This window comes from Acanthopagrus latus, chromosome 24 (assembly GCF_904848185.1).
Source record: "Acanthopagrus latus isolate v.2019 chromosome 24, fAcaLat1.1, whole genome shotgun sequence".
In the NCBI taxonomy this organism is placed as follows: Eukaryota; Metazoa; Chordata; class Actinopteri; order Spariformes; family Sparidae; genus Acanthopagrus; species Acanthopagrus latus.
Genome location: NC_051062.1, coordinates 6,452,518 through 6,475,258, shown reverse-complemented (window position 1 = coordinate 6,475,258; position 22,741 = coordinate 6,452,518). Strand labels below are relative to the sequence as shown.

The window sequence follows — 22,741 nt, the reverse complement described above, 5'->3', positions numbered from 1 at the left end:
ATTGATCCTCAAGTGCCTTAAAAAACAAATCTTAAAGGAACCCATATTATGCTCATTTTCAGGGTCAGATTTTTATTCAGGGTGTCAACTAGAAAATGTAAAAAAAAAAGCAACACACATTTGTTTTCTATTTCTGTTCATTGCTTCAGCACCTCGATACACCGTCTCACTGAACGCTCCGTTTTAGTGCCCGTCTCTTAAGGGGCCCCCCCCATCCACCCCAGAAAAAATCCCAGTCTGCTCTGATTGGTCAGCTACCTCAGGCCTGAGCAGGCACCACCGAACATGTTTCAGTATCAACTCTGCCATGTTTTTGCAACCATGGCAACATAAACACCTGTCAACACAGCTGTCAACACATGGTGATTCAAATGTCGCTCTCTTCTGAGTGGTGCATACGTGGCAAACATCAGATGGTGAATTTAAAAAAAAAACCAAACAATGCTATCATCTAAAAAAACTACAGCAGTGTAAAAGGGTTTCAGTGACCTCTATCCCCTGCTGAATCTTTACTGATTGAGAACATAACATGGAAGCTCATGAAAAACAAATGCTTACGGAAAAACGAGGTGTTGCTGGCATTGTCATTAACCAGTGTCGTGAAACACATCAATCATGAGTTATTTATAGGTTCTCAATGGCCACTTTCTTCAGAGCTTTTCATCTCTCAGGGCTACTAATTAGAAGATACGGTGACAAGATACGGTACATGGAAAACATCTGCAGGATCAAGTTCTAATTAATGTTTCTGTTGCTAACTTGGTGGAGTGTTAGAAAAGTAATGCGACAGCGCCGACTGCTCCCGGGGGTATATTCTGATGCGCGCTGTGAACTTTGGTTTTTAATGTGTCGTACACAGAGGTCCTAAATTCATCTGATTTTTTTAATGTCCATTCGGCGCTGGTTGCAGAACTTTATTGACGCTCCCTAACTAACAGCCGTATAATCTGGTCAGCGGAGACACATTCAGAGAGGCAGCTTCTCCGCGGCGGCGGCGGCGGGGGGAAACAAAAGCTGTGTGACATTTAGTCACAGCGTCATTGCTCACTGAAGTTATGCTCATGAGGAGGAGCCACACCCCATCTTGAAAAGGACATCCACAGTAAATTATTCTTTTGTTTGCCTTTTTTTGGGGGATATTTTGAACATGTCTATTGAGGCTGCAGTCTTCTCGGTGCGCCTCATCCTTTTCCTTCGCCCTCGTTTTTTTCACCGTCTGTGCCTTTATCTCGCAGCGTTGCACATGTGCTGCTTAGCGTTTACCACCATTCCTGGCTGCGTACGGTACATGCGTGTCTCGGGCTGTATGTGCGAATCACATGTGAAAGCGCTTCAGTGTCTTATTTGCTTGGGAGAACTGGCGTGTGTCCCCCTGTGGTGGGGGTGACAATTAAAGTTTAGCGTCCACTGCTTTGCTCCCGTGCTCTTGGCAGGATGTGTGAAGCACATCAGAGGCTCCCCGCGAGGCTGGCTAATGACCAGGTTCCTCCATTACATGTGCCACTAGCCAGCCTTTAATTCAGCCCCCATTGCCCCCCTCCTCTCTTTTCCTTTCAGTCCTGTCTCGGTATCTCTGTCACCCTCTGCCGCTTCTTTTACTCCTTTCCTCTTATGCTCCTTCACTGAATCTGTTCCCTTTCTCGTGTAAGAGGTGTGGCTGGATGCCAATTACCCTGCTGTTTAAGAAGGAAAACAGCCCAGGATTCCGGGAATCATACATTCATGTGGAATGAGGCCCGCAACATCAATTATTGTCCCCCAAGCACACACACACAAACACTGCCTGTTTGTGTGCGCACATACAGTATCACATGCGCATATGCAAATGCACGCATGACCAGACAACATAGCTGCGGCTGGTGACATTTATGTGCGTTCTTTGCGCATTCATCACCGCCATCACCTTCTTTTTGTCTTCATCCTCTCTTTCATCTCCGTTATGCCAAGATGGCCACGATAATAGCCTCTTTAAATGTGACATCTATATGTCATGTTGTGTGCTTTTATTTGAGCCCTTGGTGCCCCAGAAAACATAAAATGCATCATCAACAGCCTTGGAAAACAGTCCTGAAAGTGTCAAGTAATATCGCGCTGCAGTCAGATATCATGATTCAGAAGAGAGTTGATAATAATCAGAATTCAAAGTAATGTTTTAAACAATCAATCCTGGATTTTATAAAGAGCTAGGCAAAAGCAGACTTTTCATTTTAAGTGGGCAACCGTTCGTTTTAGCAGCAGAAATGACAACTGTAGCTAGCCGATTTTTTCAAATAGAGCACCAGCAAATTAATGTGACAACTGAAGTTGGAAATGCCCAAACGAACAAACAAAAATGATCGACTGAATGTGAAGAAATAGCAGTTTTGAAAAACGATATCTATGTATTGTGTCGCAGAGATGTCTGCTGAAGTTAGCATGCCAACTAACCGGCCCTGGCCCGTCCTGGCCCAAAAATCCTTTTGTGAACGGGGCTTTTTAACTCTTAAATAATAGTTAGAGTACACTCTTTGGCCTTGGAGGCAAAGCTGGGTTAGGTTACTAAACAGTAGGTTGTAAGCTAGTTAGTCAGACATGTTAATGTTTGCTACAGTCTGAGCACAGTTTAATCCCTCTTGCTCTTGTTTTTCTGGTTTCAGAGAGGCTAAAAAAAAATTTAATAAGAAAATAAGCCTGATTGTTGCAGAACCAGATTGCCTGGAGAGAACACATATGGGGGTCAGTGTCTCTGTCAGAGACACGTTTCTCTGCCAGTGGTTATGGCACAGTCTGTCACCGCACGTGAAGCTTGACTGTGACACCCCTGCCGGGAGGGCGACAACAGAGACAAAGAAGAGCGACAGCAGACCTCCTACTCCTCAGCGCTCCCCGTCTACCCATCCGCCCTCCCAGACTCCATTCTTCTGCTGTCATCATCCACTCAACTTTCATAATCATCCCTACGTCCCGTCTCTCCTTCCTCCCTCGCCTCCTCGGCCTCGCACATGGCGTTCCTCCCACTCACGCATGTTGTTGTTCGGTGTAGCAGTTACAGCCAGTACAGTTCTACGCCCGCGTGCCAGTGAACCTCGGCCCACTCGTTTCTTAAGCCACTTCTGCATCTGCTGCCGCAGAGATACCGGGTCCTGTTTTTAGGCCGCGGGAGCTGCCATTACGGATGCAATCAAAAGAAGTGAATGGGATATTTTAAGACCTGCGACAATCTGCTCTCAGTTACATACTGTAATGAGGTGTGTGTTAAGCATGTGTCGACCATGTTCGCGCCTGCTAAACTGTATAGCGTGAGTCAAATATAGGAAGCTCTCTAACATAAGGAATTTGTGTAAAGGGACACGTTGGTAGTTTCAAGAAAATAAATTAAAATTCAGAATTTTAATGATTAATGAGGTAATAATACTGGGAATTATTTATTTTTTCCATCACTGAATAACAAAGCTGTTCAGAGAGGAAAATAAGGTCCCTAGAACATCGTTTGAGGCTAGAATGGTGGCAGGGTCCACCACATATAAACAAAAAATCAGTCAGTGAAGATCTTTTGCTACAAAAGCTACACCTTTAACACGAAGTCTGAAGTTAAAAAAGTTAAAATTTAATAGATTTGGAGCGTTGTTTGGATAAAGCAAGACAATCAAAGACATGGGAAAACGTTTAGGTTAAATTTATGGACCAAACAATTAACAGACATTGGAAACATTATGGGTTGATGTATATTATAGTTTTTATCAGTGATCATCACGACATTCTTACCAGTTTTAGCAAGGGTCTGTGGACCTTATTTCCCTCTGAGAACTACTTGTTTATTCCTCAAGTTAATAATTTGTTGGGTTCACCTTGATTTTTTTTCCTTTAGTCCCTGTTCCTGCAAGCACTGCGCTGTCTTTGTTCAGCTACGTTGACTGCAGAGCGGCGCTCATGCATATTGCACGACTCTTCCTCTGTTTATTCCAAACAAACTCCTGCTGCTGCTAGAAGTGTAAAACATTATACATACTGTGTTTATATTAGAGTGTGCCAGCAGATTATTATAGACTTTTTTCCCCCTCCGGGTGTTTACAGCAAATAATGACTGCACCAGCCAGAGTGGCTCTCATTATTATGAAGGCATCAATAAACAATATTTATATTTAAATGACCTGGTAGTGGTGCTAGATAAATGTTTAAGGGATCACCAAAGTTATGACAAATCATCCTCTGGGAAACAGGAACGTGTTCCCCAAATTTCATGACAGTCCATCGGACATACACTATATTACCAAAAGTATTCGCTCACCTGCCTTTACTCATTCTATGAACTGAAGTGCCATCCCATTCCTAACTCATAGAATTCAATATGATGTCGGTCCACCTTTTGCAGCTATTACAGCTTCAACTCTTCTGGGAAGACTGTCCACAAGGTTGAGGAGAGTGTTTATAGGAATTTTTGACCATTCTTCCAAAAGCGCATTGGTGAGGTCACACACTGATGTTGGTCGAGAAGGCCTGGCTCTCAGTCTCCGCTCTAATTCATCCCAAAGGTGTTCTATCGGGTTCAGGTCAGGACTCTGTGCAGGCCAGTCAAGTTCATCCACACCAGACTCTGTCATCCACGTCTTTATGGACCTTGCTTTGTGCACTGGTGCACAGTCATGTTGGAAGAGGAAGGGGCCCGCTCCAAACTGTTCCCACAAGGTTGGGAGCATGGAATTGTCCAAAATGTTTTGGTATCCTGAAGCATTCAATGTTCCTTTCACTGGAACTAAGGGGCCAAGCCCAGCTCCTGAAAAACAACCCCATACCATAATTCCTCCTCCACCAAATTTCACAGTTGGCACAATGCAATCTGAAATGTACCGTTCTCCTGGCAACCTCCAAACCCAGACTCGTCCATCAGATTGCCAGATGGAAAAGCGTGATTCATCACTCCAGAGAACGCGTCTCCACTGCTCTAGAGGCCAGTGACGGCGTGCTTTACACCATTGCATCCGACGCCTTGCATTGCACTTGGTGATGTGTGGCTTGGCTGCAGCTGCTCGGCCATGGAAACCCATTCCATGAAGCTCTCTGCGTACTGTACTTGGGCTAATCTGAAGGTCACATGAAGTTTGTAGCTCTCTAGCAATTGACTGTGCAGAAAGTCGGCGACCTCTTTGCACTATGCGCTTCAGCATCCGCTGACCCCTCTCCGTCACTTTACGTGGCCTACCACTTCGTGGCTGAGTTGCTGTTGTTCCCAAACGCTTCCATTTTGTTATAATAGAGCTGACAGTTGACTGTGGAATATTTAGGAGCGAGGAAATTTCACGACTGGATTTGTTGCACAAGTGGCATCCTATGACAGTTCCACGCTGGAATTCACTGAGCTCCTGAGAGCGGCCCATTCTTTCACAAATGTCTTGTTTCACAGTCTGCATGCCTGAGTGCTTGAATTTATACACCTGGGGCCAGGCCAAGTGATTAGAACACCTGATTCTGATCATTTGAATGGGTGAGCGAATACTTTTGGTAATATAGTGTATGTCGAGACACAGTCAGAGTTATAAATGTCAACCTCATGGTGGCACTACAGGAAAAGTCATCAGGATACATCATCTGGGAACTATGATTGCCTGTGCCAGGCTATCACGTAGATATATAGTAATTGTACACGATCAGTCAAAACTAGAGATAGAGAAATAGAGTGACAGAGAAACGTTAGACAATTTGGAACACTGTCAGGGACCGTGAATGTCTGTATCGGATCTGACCCAGATTTATACCCTTCTAGTCTTTGTTGAGCTATTTAAGAATGCGTTCACCCTGCTGATGACATTAGAGGAAAAGTCAGAGGATATGGATATCTAGACCAAAGAGATATATAGACCATTTCGTGTGCCTCTATATTGGTCCTCTGGTTCCTGACATCCTTCAAATGTCAATTATATCAGTCAGCAGCAGTTAAAGTAGATAGTAACATTTGATGGAACAGGCCAGCCCCTTCACAATAACACGTTGGGATTTCATTGCTATCCATCATACAGCTGGCACAGAATCTCAATGAGATTGTGTGGGGTTTTTTTTTTTTTTTCCCTCTTCTCTGTCCAACTCCTCACAAGTACTGCGGTCGATTGGACCCACGCTCTCCACAAGTAGCTTTGGCTGAAACCCACGGATTGGAAATTACAGTGTAATGGCCCCCACTTCTCCTCCGATATGAACCAAAAATGGAAAAAATTGCTAAGAATAGGGGGAGTAACGAGCCATAGATTCGATCCATAAAGAGCCATATGCCGGGAGAGTGATGAGAAATCATGCGCAGATCGTATATCAGTCCCATGCACACACATGCTCTTTGTATTCCAGGTCATGGGAAAATAATGGCAGAAATGCACTCTCATGGCAGACCTCGGCGACAGATTATTTTTAATTCTTGACTCCAAGCACCAAAGGCACCGCTACATCCATTTATAAAGCCATTATGTAGTAATGCTGAATCCCTCAGAATCATTGTATGAATGAAGCAGGTTGCTGAGATGTGGAGAATTGAAAAATCCAAAGAAAAACGTGCTGAAATTGTTAGCGCCTTCCTGATTATTGTGTCACATCATCATAAAATAAGGTTACAGCTTTTTTTTTTTTTTTTGTGCGTGTGTGTGCATTTGCGCTAGTGATGGGGATACTTGTTACCATGGCAATAAATCCGACCCATGCTGTCGGGGTTGTCATGGAAACTGAAACAAAAACACAAGGTGTCCCTGTGTGCTTCTTTGAATAATATAAGTTTGGTGTTTAAGTCAATGTTTTAATGTTTCAAGACATGTTTTTTTCATCAGTTAACCTAATTTGTAGTTTAATATCATGTGACCCTGAAAAATAAAATTCTGATAATAAAACGCCTCTTTCTTTGTCTGGTCTTTCCTCAGGTGCCTACCCTCGTCTGTCTCTGAGCTTTAAGCTGAAGAGGAACATCGGCTACTTCATCCTGCAGACGTACATGCCATCGATCCTGATTACCATCCTCTCCTGGGTATCCTTCTGGATAAACTACGACGCGTCAGCAGCCAGAGTGGCACTAGGTAAAGAAGCAGCTAAAAGAGCAGGTATTTGGCTTCCTTCAGACGAGGACGGTGACCAGAGTGGGCCTGCAACCTCACTGCTGGATTCCCAAAAAAGCGATATGTTGTCATGAACACAGAGAGAGGCTGAACCTGGTATTACTCTGAGCTTCAGGGAATGCTTTGGAAAATCGGTGCACCAAATTTGAATGAATTTGATCATCATTTCCGTTTTTTCTCTGCTGGAGAGGGAAAAGGGAAATGAGCTCTGCCTTGTATAGATATAGGCTAATCAAATTTACTTTAAATCTCATGAATATTGTAGCAGAAATATTGCATTTGCTTCTCCGTGAGGCAAACGCATAAATACACAACCTTGACTCCAACCAAACTAGGTCATACCCTTGTGTGTGCAGTCACTGTGGTCAACGAGAGCCCTCCAGGAGCTATGAAAACATCACGTCTCTAATGAGCATAATTTCGTTTCTTAATGGAGGAGCGCCTGCGTGGGCGCCGGGGCCCCACTCACCGTGGGGCTCGTAAACAAGGCAGAAATGGAAGCAGCAGGTTCCTAATCATCGTGATTCCTCGCAGGAGGTCGCAGCGCGGGGTTGTCTTCGATGAATATTCAGGCGGGCAGATGACATATGAATAGGCAGGAGGGGAAATGTACACAGAATGTTGTCGAGACAAGAGCCTGTGATGCAATTAAGACAATAGACTTCCCCCAGCAGCCACAATTAATGCCGAGGTGAATCTATAATTGCCAAGGACAAGGGTCCAATCAAAGATTATGCTGGTGCTGTGTATATGGAATCAGTGATAGCCATCATTAACAAAGTGTAAATCTGTAGGGCATCAAACTTAATTTATTGTTCTGTGGCTGTTAACAATGAAAAGCTTTAGAAGCCATTGATGTAGCAATTGTTAAAACACTCAACACAAATGAGCTAAAAAGACAGATGTCATAACAGTTAGAACATTATGATGACTATGTTGCAGCACTAGCTCCTGAAGTTAGCATGCTAACCAGTTAGCCCCGGCCTTGGCCAAAGTGCTATGCAGTATCAACACTTCAACGGTGCTCCGAGCACCAAGTCCAGACTGTTAACTGCACGGCTCCCTTTATAGCTGAAGCAATAAGTACATTGTACATGCATTGTACATCTTATTTTTTTTACAACAGCATTCGTTTCTTGCGGCAGAATTTCTCAAAATTGCCTCGCAATTTTATCAGCTCCCGAGAAGAAAAAAATACAACAACTATAACGCAACAACATTTTCTCAGCCAGAATCACACCCTCCCTTCAGTCTCTGGTGTGGGCTCTGCTTTGTGCTGCAGATCTTCTCGAATTGGGGATGCAGCTGTGAGACTGCCACTATTAACTCATTTTCAATTTCGACCTGTTTTTTTTTTTTTTTTTTTGTCTCAACTGAGGCAGCTGCAGAAAAACCTGTCCCTCGTACAGTATAGTAGGATGTGGAAAATGAATTGACTGTTGCTGGGGCTCTCCCGCCTAACACTGAGGAGTCCTTCTCCACTCCAAAATACATTCATTAATCTATTCTCAACACAATCGTGTTAGTTGGGTTTGTTTTTGGCTTGTTCTGCTCATCAACCTCGGTGTGACGGCGTTGTCGGCTCACAGTTTCACACTCAACCATTTTTAGTGTCGCCGGGAAATGGAACGCATCTATTCAGTGGACCTTTAAATGTCAAATGCCATTGGGATCACAGCCCCGCTACTCAAGCTTGACTCCCCTGGCTAACCAGTATAAGCCGTTTAGCATGCTACACCTGTTACACACCAACTGGGGCAGTCCCAAATCATCCGGGTACAACTCACTTTGGCGAGTCGGCATAAATAGACTACACCATAACTGTGTGGGTCAAAGGTTGTGCTTAAAATGATTGACGGCAAATACTGTTACACCCCTAAAATCTGGCCTATTGATCTCCACTTTGGTCATAGATTATCTTTTTATGGATAGATAATGGAGCAGTAATGACCTTTACACACCATAATGCCTTTTGTACTGCATGCTTTGATCCATTACCTGTCATGCACGGGCACATGCAGCTGGTTAGAGACTAGGATGGATATCTAAACGGCATCAGTGTGTGTGCGCGTCTGTTTTACATCCACCATTATGTGCCTGCTCAAACTAGTTGGCAATTTTTCATTAAGGCACGCATGCAATATCTTGTCATTACAGCATGCCTCTGAGTATACACTTGTGTTTGCTTGAGTGTGTGTGTGTGTGTGTGTGTGTGTGTGTGTGTGTGTGTGTGTGTGTGTGTGTGTGTGAGAGGGGCTGTGTATGTGTGAAGTCTTGCTAGCTGCAATATCCGGCGCGTGCCTGCTCGGCTGAGAGGCAAACCGGAGGTCCATTCACTTTCTCCTGATGGATCGTTACGAGCTTTCAGCAGGTATCTTGATGGTGGGGAGAGCGAGCATGTGTGTGTGTGTGGGAATGTGTGTGTGCTCCTTTTTTAAAAAAGGAAAAGGAAAACCTGCCGGTAAGCGCGGTGTAATGATCAGGGAGAAATCAATTCAAGGAGGCAGCAGGCAAAACAATTGAATTGTTTGAAGGAGAATCTCATTTTCCTGAGCAATTTCCAAGGAGCGCGAAGTTAAAAATGACCCGCTCGCGTCCTAATCCGGTTGCAAACCCCTTTCCCACAGTCGTGCCCTTCTTTGGTAATCAGATTATGTGAACGGCTGAGGTGTGAGCATTAGGCTGTAATAGCGTGGGAGCACTTTTAGAGTAATGGTAGACACGAGTTTGAGTTCCAGGCTGTGGAAACCTCTCTCCTCCCGACCACAGACTACCTAAAATGACAAGCGTTGAAACATCACGCGATGCTAACGAGGATAGCTGACAATTTGTCTCGTCTGCAAAAGTGATGAATGGGAGCACTCAATTAGTGCTGCCTTGATTTACCGCCCGTGCCTCTATTCTCACAGTTAACGTTCACCCCCCCACAATCACCTTACTGCATCCTACGTGATACCTTTTACCCCTTTCTGTAATGTTGAGCTGTGTTGCTAATGGCTTACTGGCTCACGATTAGAGGGAGATTGCTGTGTGCCTTTGTTCCAGCTGTTAAAGGTGGAAAAGAGACTCGGGGACAAATAGCCAGAGAGAAAGGGGAGGAGGAGGAGGGGATGGAAAGAGGGGGAAACCACCCTTCTAAAGGATGGATCTGGCGAGAGGAGGTGGGGGGTGGGGGGGTGGACAGGAGAAATGAAGAGAGAGAAGGGGAGAGATTGAGGCAGAAGGGGAGATAACAGGGGGAGAAGCAGAGAACAATGGCTGAGGGAGACAGGAAGAGACAGTGAGAGAAACCCTATAAAACTATATTCCTCCCCGGAGAGAGTATCGGCCATGATGAAAAAGAAGGGGGGAGGGCCCCACGGGCGCGCAGACCCCCCCTTTGATTAAATTGTCCGAACGGGGAGCAAGGGAGGAAGGGGGAAAAAAAGGAGAGGAGGAGGAATGGAGAGGAGGGAGTGAAGGACAGAGAATAATGGCGCTGCTGAGAGAACACCTATAAAGAACAAGGGCTGTCGTTAAGCGGGGAAAAAAAAAAAACGCAGATATCGCAGTCGGCCAATCGGGGCAGAGGCAAGGAGCATGTGCACGTGCGGGGCAGGCTGGTTCACATTCACACCCGCTTCACACACACACACACACACACACACACAGTGGTGTTAGCCTTGTAATGTGCCAATAAATCACACTAAGGGCTAGATTGACCTTAGCTATCCCGCTCCCTCTTCCCAACCCCTTGACTGTTTCTTGTCACCTCGCTGTACTTTATGACACACACACACACACACACACACACACACACACACACACACACACACACACACGCCCTACGAGCCATGTCCGTGTGTGTCGTGCTATACGAGCGGCCCCAGCTACTGATAGTCTCCATTTGTTTCCGGCACGGGTGGATAGACTAGCAGAGACACACACCTTAAAAACGAGATAAGATGTAGCGTTACTGCGCTGCAGGAGGTCAGGGATTGCATGATTGTGAGTGAGGGCTGTGTTCACTGGCTGCAGCTTGTGAAACGTACAACATCACAGGGTACATGCAGTACACTGGAGCTGAGCACAGAGCTGCAGAACACAACAGCAGTGTGTTACAGAACATTAGACCTCAGTGATGGAATCTAAGTACATTTACAAATATCTCAGTCTCGAAATTTAAGTTACTCACATAACTAATTTATGTACATCAACTTAGGTATATTACATCAATTAAAAACAAATCACTCTAGCTCACAAATGGGACAAAAGCTCCATTCCCCCCTGAGGGTCCAGTCAATGACCCACCCAACTGCCACCTGACCCAAATTACTGCACTAGAGGGCCGCTTCAATAAGTGATGCTGGAGGGTTTAACATGAGGGCTGCTGTGTTAGAAGCGTAAGAACGGGCTGCAGTATCAGGTCCTACAAGACTTCGATAGATAGTATATTATATTATATTTAAGCATTACTAATACTCAGGTATGTCTTGAGTATTTTGTACCCTTATAGAACTGCAATGATTAGCTGACTGAAGGGAAATTCCTTCTTGATAACTGATTAATTGTAAAAGTTATTCAATAAAGTTAATTTTCAGGCAAAAAATGTCAAATATTTGCTGGCTCGAGCTTCTTATATGAAAGGATTTGCTGCTTTCCCCCCCCCATAATTCTGGACTGTTGGCTTGGACAAGGAAGCAAGTTGAAGATGTCACTTTGGGGTCGTTTGTGATGCTTTTGTCACAATTTCTTGACGAGTAATTGATTAGTTATGAAAATAATCGACTGTTTTACCAGTATCAGTAATGTTTGTAATGTTTGCAGCCCGACAAAACATTTGCTACTTGTTTTCTGCATCTGGATGGATTTCCTGTTGTATTTCAGTTTCAGCCTACCATAAAAATATATCAGACCTCAGACAGGCCAATTTCCCTTCATCTGTTTGTCTATAATTTCATATGTCTCTCTTAAGGTCACACACAGACAAGGTGTGAAGGTGCCTTTAGTAGGAGATAGCGAGTAACCACAGCCACTCGGTACCCCCTTGTGGTTAAGGTTACTAGGAGCTGCGGGCTAGATACATGCCGCACTATTCTAATGAGTTATTTCTGCTTGATGACCGAGGGGCAGTCGGAGGGTTTTTGAGGCAGGCCTTTGAATTTCAATGAAGCGGAGGGTACGCACTCACCTACCCAGTGCGTGCCTGTTCATGCAAGTGAAATAAGATCACACATGAGAGTGATCAGGGAAGTGTTTCATAAGAGTGCTCAAGGTAAATTAATGTGCTGTTTTTGACACTTCAACAAGGCAGAACCTGATTCCCGCCCCCCTGTGTCAAACAAGGATTTATATATATATATATATATATATATATATATATATATATATATATATATATATATATATATATATATATATATATATATATATATATAAATCCTTGTTTCTATAGTAACATCTGAGACATCTGTTGGAGTTTTTCTTCAACGTGACCTTAAGGTTATTGACAAGATAACAGCATCTGCTGAGAGTGGTTGGGTGCTCCTTTAAGACGGGCTTATGCCAGACAGGTTTGGACTAATTAAGCGTCAAATTTACCATCCCAGATAGATCGCCCAGAGCGGTAATGAGGAAGCTTTGGAGCAAAGAAAAGAATAAAAAAACATTGCCAGTTTCACGTTTTATCTTTTAAATGATGCCGTGTGATCTAAACAGGCGGAATTTACTGCTCTTCAAACTGAAAACCTCATTCAAGAGAAGTGGAGAGGGATCGGAAAGAAGATGCAAAAGATTTGTCTTTTAATTCTGAGCTTATTTTAACTGAATGAAACCCATCAGCCAAAATAAACAGTGCTAATACTAAACAAAAACAAGAATACAACTTTGCATACGAGCTAGTAAACATACAAATTACTACAGTTGTGAAATATAAATTGACTATTAAACTGACGGAAATCTAGCTTTGATTGTTGCATATTTGGTTATGTATATTTAAGTTTAAAGATAAATGTGTGTTCAAGACTAATTCAACAGTGTGCTATTGCTGATCCTTGTACTAAATACAGTCCTGTGATGGATGCCAAGAGACCATTACCCTCACCCCGTTGTCTAATACTAATCATTATTTTCTTCATCAGTTAAATGCTGCTTAATTATAGCATTCATTGACTGATACACTTTCAAATCAAGTTAGCAGAGCCATATCATGCCAACAACCGATCAAAACAACAAAGGAATTCAGTTTTTGTTTTAGATTGCCGCTATTTGAGTTTATAGCACCTAGACCAGCTTTATAATTGAAAAAATCTTTCTCCAAGATGGACCCTCTAAAAATACCATGTTTGTGTTTATCTTTCTCAAAAGGGATCACCACGGTGCTGACAATGACCACGATCAACACCCACTTGAGGGAGACGCTGCCCAAGATCCCCTACGTCAAGGCCATCGACATGTACCTGATGGGCTGCTTCGTCATGGTCTTCCTGGCCCTGCTGGAGTACGCCTTCGTCAACTACATCTTCTTCGGGAGGGGCCCTCAGATGCAAAAGAAGCTGGCGGAGAAGGCGGAGAAGGCCAACAATGAGAGGGCGGCCAAGTACGATGCGGCGAGGGTGAGTTGTTGCCTGGACCTGTGGATGAACAGATTGAAGATTGCATCAATAAGTATATGTTAATCAATAAATGTCATTTTTTTCCTCAGGTCTTGATAGCAGAAGCAGCAAAAGGAAATTAATGCATTAATTATCATTATTATTCATAGGGACCTGTATCCCCCCCCGGTGGAGCCTTCAGTTGATCAAATTTGTTGTTTTTTTTTAAAGTAAATTGGTTCTCAGGTATTTGTTCACCGAATGTGGCTGAATATTTTCATCTCCTCAGGAGGCAGGTAGTCGGACCGCGTCCCTAAAGCGGTCCAATCAGGTTAAAGGTCTTCGCCACTCACGCTCGGTGAGTTGTTTATTCAGTGAGACTCTTCAATCTCCTTGAGTCAACTCCGCCATCGCCATCAGCTGCCATGGATGTTTTTTTCATTTTCTTTTTTTTGCCTCGATGCAAATTATTTCCCCATCCATGGAATGAATTCAAGCGACAGCAGACATCTTCATAACATTGCCATACTCTCAGGAGAATTCATTTCGACTTTGACTTTTTCATCTGGGTTTTTTTTTTTTGCCTGCATTGAAATGATGCTCTTGCCCGCTCTTGCATTTTAAAGTCAGTGTTCAGATATGAACCTGTTTTCTTCTTTCAGGGGTCATCCTGAATGCATGCCGCCTGTGTGTCGTTTCTCACCGGAATCATCATTTCTCGCACAGCTTTCATATAAAGTGACATTGCTTGTATAGTGAAGCATTCTGACTTTCTGTGGGTAGTCAGTGCCGAGGTCTCCCATCATGCATCTATGCTGGAATGTGTATTGTTGAATAATATGAATATGTTCTAGCTTACATAGTTTAGAATATTCAGCATTTGGCAGAATAAACCTCAAAGGTAAGACCTTCCTTGAGTGGAGAGAACATGTTAAAACAATGGAAAGTTGCTAGTTGGCATGAATAGACGTCAGTTCACCAGGAACTGAAGCAGGTCATGGCTTTATGAATTTAGCTTTACTGCAAAAACACACACTGACAAGAGGAAAGGGAAACTGGAGGTAAATTACAGAAAGAAATGGAGGTCTTGGTGACGTCTCAGTACTAGCCAACTTACAGCTAACAGCTGTGCTGTTAATAAATTGGCATTTTGTGGTGCCTAACAAGACAAATGATCCAGCTGTCAAAGTTCTTGTAAAAAAATACAAATTTGAATGCTTTCTGGCTGAACACAGCTTTCAGGGTTTCTTTTCAAATTAGGTTTCATTAAAATTGAGAAATGCTGGACTTCCACAGCTGCTACATTTGCATGAATGATCACCATTGACCATTTTCTTTGATATGTTTTGTGGCGCAGACATCATAGGTATGATGTATATCCCGTGTTACATTAAATCGTCGACAGTGATGATGTACGTTCTACAAGTTGTAACAGGAGAAATAACACCGAAGTCCAATCAATTTCTGCAATTTCTCCCTTATCCTGACATTTTGAATCATTTTAATTATTTAGAAGAAAAGTATCAATGGAAACTTTACAGCAGTTCTTTAATTATGCAAAGCAGCCAACACTGCAGTGGCTCCAGTGGTGCTAGTGAGTCATTTTAAAATTGTACCAAATTTTAAATTGCCATTTGGATGGTGGTCTTAGAATGCCTGCCTTTACAAATTGCTGTCGACACAGTACCATCATGCACCCGGTGGCAGGTGCAAAAGAGAGAATCTATGTCTGTAACTGCTCATACTGCCACTCAAAAATGTTTCTCTGTAATATTCAAAACAGCATGGTATTAGTTACAATTCACTGAAGACAGGTGAAGTGTGAATGTTATTTTACACAACTGTCGAGTCAGGAGCAGAGGCAAAGCACACCACTGAGAAACACTGTCCCAGTGTTCCACGGAGACAGCTTTTTTCATTGCTTTATGGTATTTTTTCAAGGAACTGCGAAGGGGATCAATATCACATAACCATTAAAACGAGAGTTACTGGACGTGTAATTTGGACCGCTGACTTGTTGCCATGGCAAAAGCATGACATCCATGGAAGGATTACAAGACAATGGGCCCATGGCAGAGCATGTGAAACAACCAGTACCCCTCCTACACGGGAGCAAGACACTCAAGGCACAAAATTGTTACCAATGATACCATTTTGTGCCTCTGTGGTCATTTTGCATCTCTCTGAAGTCGCTTTTCCTCTCTGTATCTGTTTGAATCTCTTTGTAATCAGTCTTGTGTCTGTTTGTGGTCATTTTGATTGTCTTCGTAGATCTTTGTGGGTTTTTGTAGTCAGTTTTGTATCCACCTTTTCTTTTTTGTCGTTTGACTATCCAAAAAGAATTGTGTACAGTCGCTTTAAATGGTGGCCGACCCACTGGGACCATGGGCCTGTGCCCATTATGCCCATTCTGTAATTCTTTTATGATAACATCTTCATTTCATTGTCTTGAATGCATTGTGCAGTGCCTTAAAAGCCAAGGTAGTGTCCTCTCTAGCTGTTCCATTTATTTGCCCATAATGTTGTTAATTAGTTTTCTAATTTCTTTATCTATTCAGGCGGAACCGCATGGCCACGGGAACATCCTGCTAACCACCCTAGAGATCCATAACGAAGTGGCGGGAGGTGAGATCACCACCAGCGTGGCAGACATAAGGAACTCTCAGTCCATGGTGCAGTTGGACAGCACGGCCTCGACGCACATCCAGTACCGAAAGCAGAGCGGTGGGATCGGCCCGCGCTCCGCCAGCCGCCACTCCCTCGACCGGGCCGCCCAGATCAAACGCAGCCGTCTGCGGAGGCGGTCCTCGCAGCTTAAAATCAAAATCCCCGACCTGACGGATGTGAATGCCATCGACCGCTGGTCACGGATCATCTTCCCTTCCGTTTTCTCACTGTTCAACCTCATCTACTGGCTCTACTATGTCTGATTAGACTGTTTCGTTGAGATGTTTGTTGTTGTTTGTTTGATTTCTTTTTCATTTTGTTCCTTATTCTTCCTTTTTTTTCTGTTGCTTTTATACATGATGGAATCTGTCGAGTTAAAGACTGCAACACCTCAAGACAAAAAAACAAAAAAAACAAAAACAAAAAAAGAGCTGACTGAGAAAAGACTATTGAGTTTTGGACCAAGTTCTCGTCAATTGTTTTTATATTTGCAGTCTTTGAATCCTTAGTACTAAGGTCTTTTTATTTTCTAATGTATGTACTGTAATTGGGACTTGTGACAGTCATTTCCCAACATTTGCCCTCTCAGTAATGTGTAAATAGAAAGATACAAAGCCAGCAATTGAATAAATAATACAGTATTTGCAAAAAAAACCAAACAAAAACAATAGCAGCTGATGCAAGAATTTTTCTAATTAAATTAACGAGTAAGAGAACTTTATACTACAAAGGTGGTCAGATAAGTGCACACAACTCCTAAAAGTCCATTAAACAAACTAATGTATGTTTGACTGGTACCCTATGCACTATTAATGCATGTAATGATCAGCCATAGTGAAAAATAATGACTCCTTTTTTGCCTTGGGATATGTCACAACTTTACAGAAGACTCTGGTGATGTGTATTTGTTTATAAGTGTTGATAAGTTACAGATCTGAGAAACCTTTTACCCAAAACACAATAGCTTAAACGTTGAGGGTTTCGTCCTCTGTTCAGGATGATTGTGACTCAGGTTCTGAATCTTTTGCTATTTGGCATCTTTTTCTTCTCAAAGGAAAGTGTCACAGAAATATCCTTTTTATGGTAATTTGATAAGGAAAAATAAGCACAACTTTGAATGAAACTGCCATTTCTTCTCTTCTACCTTCGATCAGCACTTCGAGCAAAAAGCGCGACAGAATTGCACTCCAATTTATCAAACTTCCTCTAAATACTGGTCTGACTTTAAACTTTAACAACTGCCAAGGGCCTTTTGGGCGACACCGTTACTCAACCCAAGAAATTTTATGATATTTTTGTACTCTGTGTCTTCAGGTATTCATTTGATTTCCTAACCTGTCTTGTTGATTTCTTCATTTTTTCTCTTTTGCTTAACAATTACTCTGTTATGGTGATAGAGTGGAGGAATGAAAACCCATTTTTTTGTACATAAGTACATAGATGTGTATATACATAAATGTGTATATATATACTGTGTGTACAACCTGAAATGAAAATGATCAAATATTGAGCATTTTGTGATTGTCATACTGGCGTTTAACTGTCAGACTATTTAGTTTCAAAAAAAAAGGAAGAAGAAGAAGAAGAAGAAAAAAAAAGACATGGATAAAACAAATTACTGACCAGTTCCAAGCATCAGTTTAGTTTCTAAGCATTTGTGGGGCACTCTGAATACATTTCTCCTCAAACATCCGACCATGCTGAATTAAACACACTAGACACTGTATGTATGTTCACTCTGCATTTAAGAGTTACTGTATGCCCTGCCGTACAGGAAGAAAGTGATGCAAAATGGGATTTCATTGACTCCGGATGGACCGAGGTGACCGGGTCCGTCGAATAATAAGCACATACTAGCACTGAATGTATTGGATCCATTCTTCAGGTAGAGGATAATGAGCCATGGTCATCATTTCTCCATCAGAATGTAACGCCCATTCTTACGTTGACTGAGCGATGAAGAAAGACAGGGGAAGGGATGGTGTATTAAAGAGTGTGTGCATGTGCATGTGTGTGCGAGAGAGAGATGGGAAATGGATAAAGAGAGCCTGAGAGAGGAAGGGCGAGGGTTGACCATTTGTTTTCTGTGCCGCTTGCTCCACTGTGGACAAATATCAACGTTTTAATAGATTTGTGGATAAAAAAAGAAACTAGCTCTCCTGCCCCACTCTGTTGATAAACTGTGCCATTCCACCTGCGGCTGCAGAGCAATCAAACTGTTACAACTCATGGACGATGATGTAAATCTGATGCATAGATACATGACATACATACACTGTTTGTGCATGTACAAGAGTACATGTAGGGACAAAAAAAAAAAAAAATACTACTTGATAACACTGAGTTTTGTTGTGATTGAGAAGCTTGAGCCACCAACAGAGTTGGGATCAATTTGAAGTTTAAAAAAAATAATTGTAAAGTTTCATGTGTACAGACTGACTGATACATGACTATGAACTGAATGTATTGTACTTGGATTGTTCCTGCACAAATGCAATTTTATTTCTGGAAACAGGATTGACCTCAACCCTGATCAATTAGGGCTCCAGCTGAGTCCACATTCAAGTGAACCCGAGTCTCTTGCTGGATTCTTATCCTGTTTTCTACTGTGTAGACGGGATGCAGTACACATACGACCTGGGTCCAAGACAGAAGAAAGCTCCGGTCATAGATCAAATTATGTCTACAGATACTGTATCACAAGCCAAAACATCGTGCTAATGGTGTGTTCAGAATGAAAGACAATTTTTAACCTTTTAAACCTGATATTCGTGCAAATTTGACCCGTTCATTCACAGATCGTGTTCACCCCGAATAGCCGATGTCCGAATTGTCTTTTAGCAATTAATTGTCTATGAGTCTATGTTCATGTTCAGTTCAGCCTCTGACTAAACTGACCACAAACTGTGGCTCTTTGTTACTTCTATACAGCTGTATGTCAACAAAGTGGAGTCATAAATCCATGGCATGCCTGCGTTTTTTGAAACCTTTGACTCATGCGTCTTTGCTCTGACTTTGTAATGAGGCGTTCAGACTGAACACACGATAAGAGGATGTTCTTGGCTTTGGTCTTGGGCACAAAGCAATGTTTCGTGACCTCATGTATTCAAGATAGAGCATTTTAAAGGCATAGAGCCAGTTGGTCCAAAGATCCTTCAAGCTGCTTTGTGTAGTTTAAAGGCCGAAACAGTCCAAAAAAGATCTTCCTGGCTGGCTGGTTCACTTTGATTCAAACAATAACTTTCAGGTGAGGTAGTGAGATTTAAAACCCATATTTGAAGTTGGTCGTTGTACGAGTCATACTCTTTTTCTTTTTCAATAACTAAACTCATTAGTGCAGTTGAAGTGAAAGAGACGGTAACTGTTACAAACTCTAGATACTTGTTTATCATGCATGCAACTACAAAACTTTGGAAGATTTTATTTTATTTTTTTTTTAAAAGTTATTTTACAAACTCACTTATGAGAGCTGCCAACTGCTCCTTTTAGAGATGACATTATGCCATATGAGCCTACATTTAAAAGAAAAACAAAAAAATAAAAGAGTCATTAAAGACTTCAGGTGTTGTATGGCCTTGGTCCCATAATGGAATGTGAAATGTTCTGTGCTGCCACAAAATGTATTTAGGCTTAGATTTATACTGTATATCTCTGTATGTTTCTCTTCCTTTTTCAGTAGATTATCATGTTAAACCATCAAATAAATTATATACATTGTACCTGTGTATTTGGTATTGCGAGCATGCATGACACTCCATGAAGAATCTGCAATGTACATGTAGAGCGAGCTAACACGATGATCAGCCTCTCAAAGATCCAATAAACCATATTTTATTAACGCTTGAGAATTCTGACATGATTAAAGCTGCCTGCACGTATGCTAAGACTTAAGATGAAACTCCACTTCAAGTCTACAGGTGCCCCTGAGCAAGGCACTTGATCCCCATCTGTTCCCAGTGCAGCTACTCAGTGACAGTTGACGACTTTGTATTGTACTTGGCAACTCCCAGCTGAGCTCCGGTATGAAGTGAACTTTATGAATATGTGCCAGAGCGTGGATGAATAAGAGTACAGTAAATCCCTGGATGAGCAAAGACTGAAGAAGATAAAGACGCTGTGGGGGTGGAGGTTATTATTGGGCATCGTAACCTGTCGACTTTCCATCCTGCTCAGTTGCCACAGAGTTCATGATTACGTCAGTGGTTCGTCTGCACAAGTGGTACAAAAGTAGTGGAACTTTTTATTCGTGCCCTGGGGATTTTGTTCTTCTGCAGTTTAAAATAGAACTAGAGCTCAAGTCTTTAATATATCAGCTTGCATCTAACATTTCTTAGCAGATAAAACTGAGGTCCCTTGACTTTAAATATTGAGGTTACATTCAATCAGTCAGATTGTTTATGCTACCGGAACTTCAGCTCAGCATCCTTTTTTGCCCCAGTTTTGATTTAGTGATAGGTATTTGCTGTATTTAGTTTTTGTCTGGTTTCAATCGACAAAAACACAATGTTTGCCTAATTTCCAGTGGAACTTTGGCCTAATTTCTGTCTTTACAGGTATGGTTAAGGATGTTATCCTTCTTTAGACTATGCAGTTGGAGGTTGGTGTTAATTTGCAGTAAAAACAGGCAAATATAGTCCTAGTCAGTAGTAAATGCAGTTGTCTTGCATCATCTATTGGAAGATTTAGTTAACAGTCATCATTTCTCTATCTATTCACTATTTACCTGTTTATGGCCTATTTAAAGAAGGTTCATATCCATGTTCCCATGTTGGCAAATATAATCCAAGACACTTCTCAGTAAATACAGTTGGCTGATGTCAACGTTATCTTACTTAGCTGGCTTGTCTCTTTTCATGCATCTTTACTAATTTTTAGTGGGATTTAGTCCACAAATATATTACTATTTTCGTTCCAAGAACCTGTCATGTTAGTTAATATTACAGGAAAAGACATAATGTTACCGAAATAGAAGATGCTGATTACTAGCCGAGCACGACAAGTGGCTAAATATATAGCAATTGTTACAAAGATGTGAGATTTTTTGTTAATGTCTAGTTTCATCTCAGAAAAAGGTTGTACAATTGCCGTATCATAGTTTTTGTTTAACAAAAGCAACAATTATGCTTCAAATGCCACATTTTATCATACATGTTTGTATTCCTCAACAGTTTAATTACCCAGGGTGTGAGGACAGAGTCAGGTGGACGCAATCTGTTCTAACAACATTTCCCTATGTTCTAATATTTCAGATAGTAAGCTATTTACCAAATTCTGCATATCAACAATTGGAAAAACTGGGCCATTTTGTAGTATATTGTGGCAGCAAACATTTACTTGAGATAACATATTTGTGAGTTGTAGGAAACTATTGTAAGTACAGACAGGAACAGTGCTCGGAAACGCTCTCAGAGAACTGCATACCTCATTAATTAGTCCCTGCTACGTCCCCCCAGATGAAGAGGAGCGGCTGATCAGTCTCCCAATCAGTCAAGGGGTGGGTGGCCTCTAGCTGATCACTGCGAGATGTGATTTCACATCATTCTGCTCCTGTGTTAAGGTTGTTAACATCAGAGTGACTGCTGAGAGGTCCCGATCCCTTGCGGCAAATATTTGGGCCCTCCCACTTTTTTTCCCCCCAACAGTAAATCAGCGAGAGGAAGCTCCACCAGAACCCCACAGTGTAATAACGTGGATTTTTACAAAGAGTTTCCTTAATGATTAAAATTAGGCCATTATAAAGGAGGTCAGAGCCACCAAAGGGACCCAGCACAGGACTATTTTTGATTTTATCAACGTACAACAGCACATTTACACAGAATGACGAAAAAATAAAAGTTTCTAATATAATTAGTTAGTTCAGCATAAGTTTGGGCCCCACAGTTGTAACAGAATGCTCCAGAAAGATAAAGAGAGGATGGAAATATACAAGAAACCTCAATTTATACCGTAACATGCATAGCTAATGTTAACACTGGGACGACAAACCTGAGTTAACGAGTAACTATAAATAACACATGGCATTTCATTTACTCCAAGGACCAGTCGGGTATACGTAGGTAATCCAAGCAATCCAATTAATCAAGCACAAGTCCGTCTCAAATGGCGTCGTCTCTCAGGGACCGCTCGTAAAAAGAGACACAACTGGGAACAATTGGTGGGTTTTTACTTTCAACTGTGGGTGACAACAGTGAAACATTAGGACACGTTTGGAAATTGCTAAACAAATCCAACACCTACTGAACAGGGAGCTCGAGGCAGAGGCGATGAATCAGATAGCACTGGTGCTCTTATCATTCCCACTGACGAGAAGTCGGACCACTTGAATCATCACATCTTTGGCTCGCCCTGAACCTACAAACAATACAGAACATAATCACATTTAACACTCTGGCTGTAAAGCTGCAATCACGCCATATCGACAAGCAAATTAAGCGA

General features: G+C 42.2%; 2 protein-coding genes across 14 annotated transcripts in view; one reads left to right on the top strand and one right to left on the bottom strand.

The window, feature by feature from the left end:
- LOC119015478 (gamma-aminobutyric acid receptor subunit beta-3-like) overlaps positions 1 to 20,023 on the top strand; it is a 69,132-nt gene extending 49,109 nt beyond the window's left edge. For 2 of the 5 annotated variants that reach the window (XM_037091499.1, XM_037091502.1), the window contains exons 8-11: positions 6,876 to 7,028; positions 13,413 to 13,660; positions 13,929 to 13,997; positions 16,198 to 20,023. In XM_037091499.1, coding sequence (XP_036947394.1) covers positions 6,876 to 7,028; positions 13,413 to 13,660; positions 13,929 to 13,997; positions 16,198 to 16,569 — 842 coding nt within the window. In that variant the 3' untranslated portion in view covers positions 16,570 to 20,023. The remainder of the gene's footprint in view (positions 1 to 6,875; positions 7,029 to 13,412; positions 13,661 to 13,928; positions 13,998 to 16,197) is intronic. The other 3 variants (XM_037091500.1, XM_037091504.1, XM_037091501.1) reach the window with 2 other exon arrangements.
- LOC119015471 (gamma-aminobutyric acid receptor subunit alpha-5-like) overlaps positions 1 to 22,741 on the bottom strand; it is a 184,128-nt gene that overhangs the window by 147,145 nt on the left and 14,242 nt on the right. For 8 of the 9 annotated variants that reach the window (XR_005073356.1, XM_037091463.1, XM_037091462.1 and 5 more), the window contains exons 2-3: positions 22,544 to 22,657; positions 13,505 to 13,678 (exon numbers count right to left, since the gene is read on the bottom strand). The gene's annotated coding sequence lies outside the window, so the exon portion shown is untranslated. The remainder of the gene's footprint in view (positions 1 to 13,504; positions 13,679 to 22,543; positions 22,658 to 22,741) is intronic. The other variant, XM_037091466.1, reaches the window with a different exon arrangement.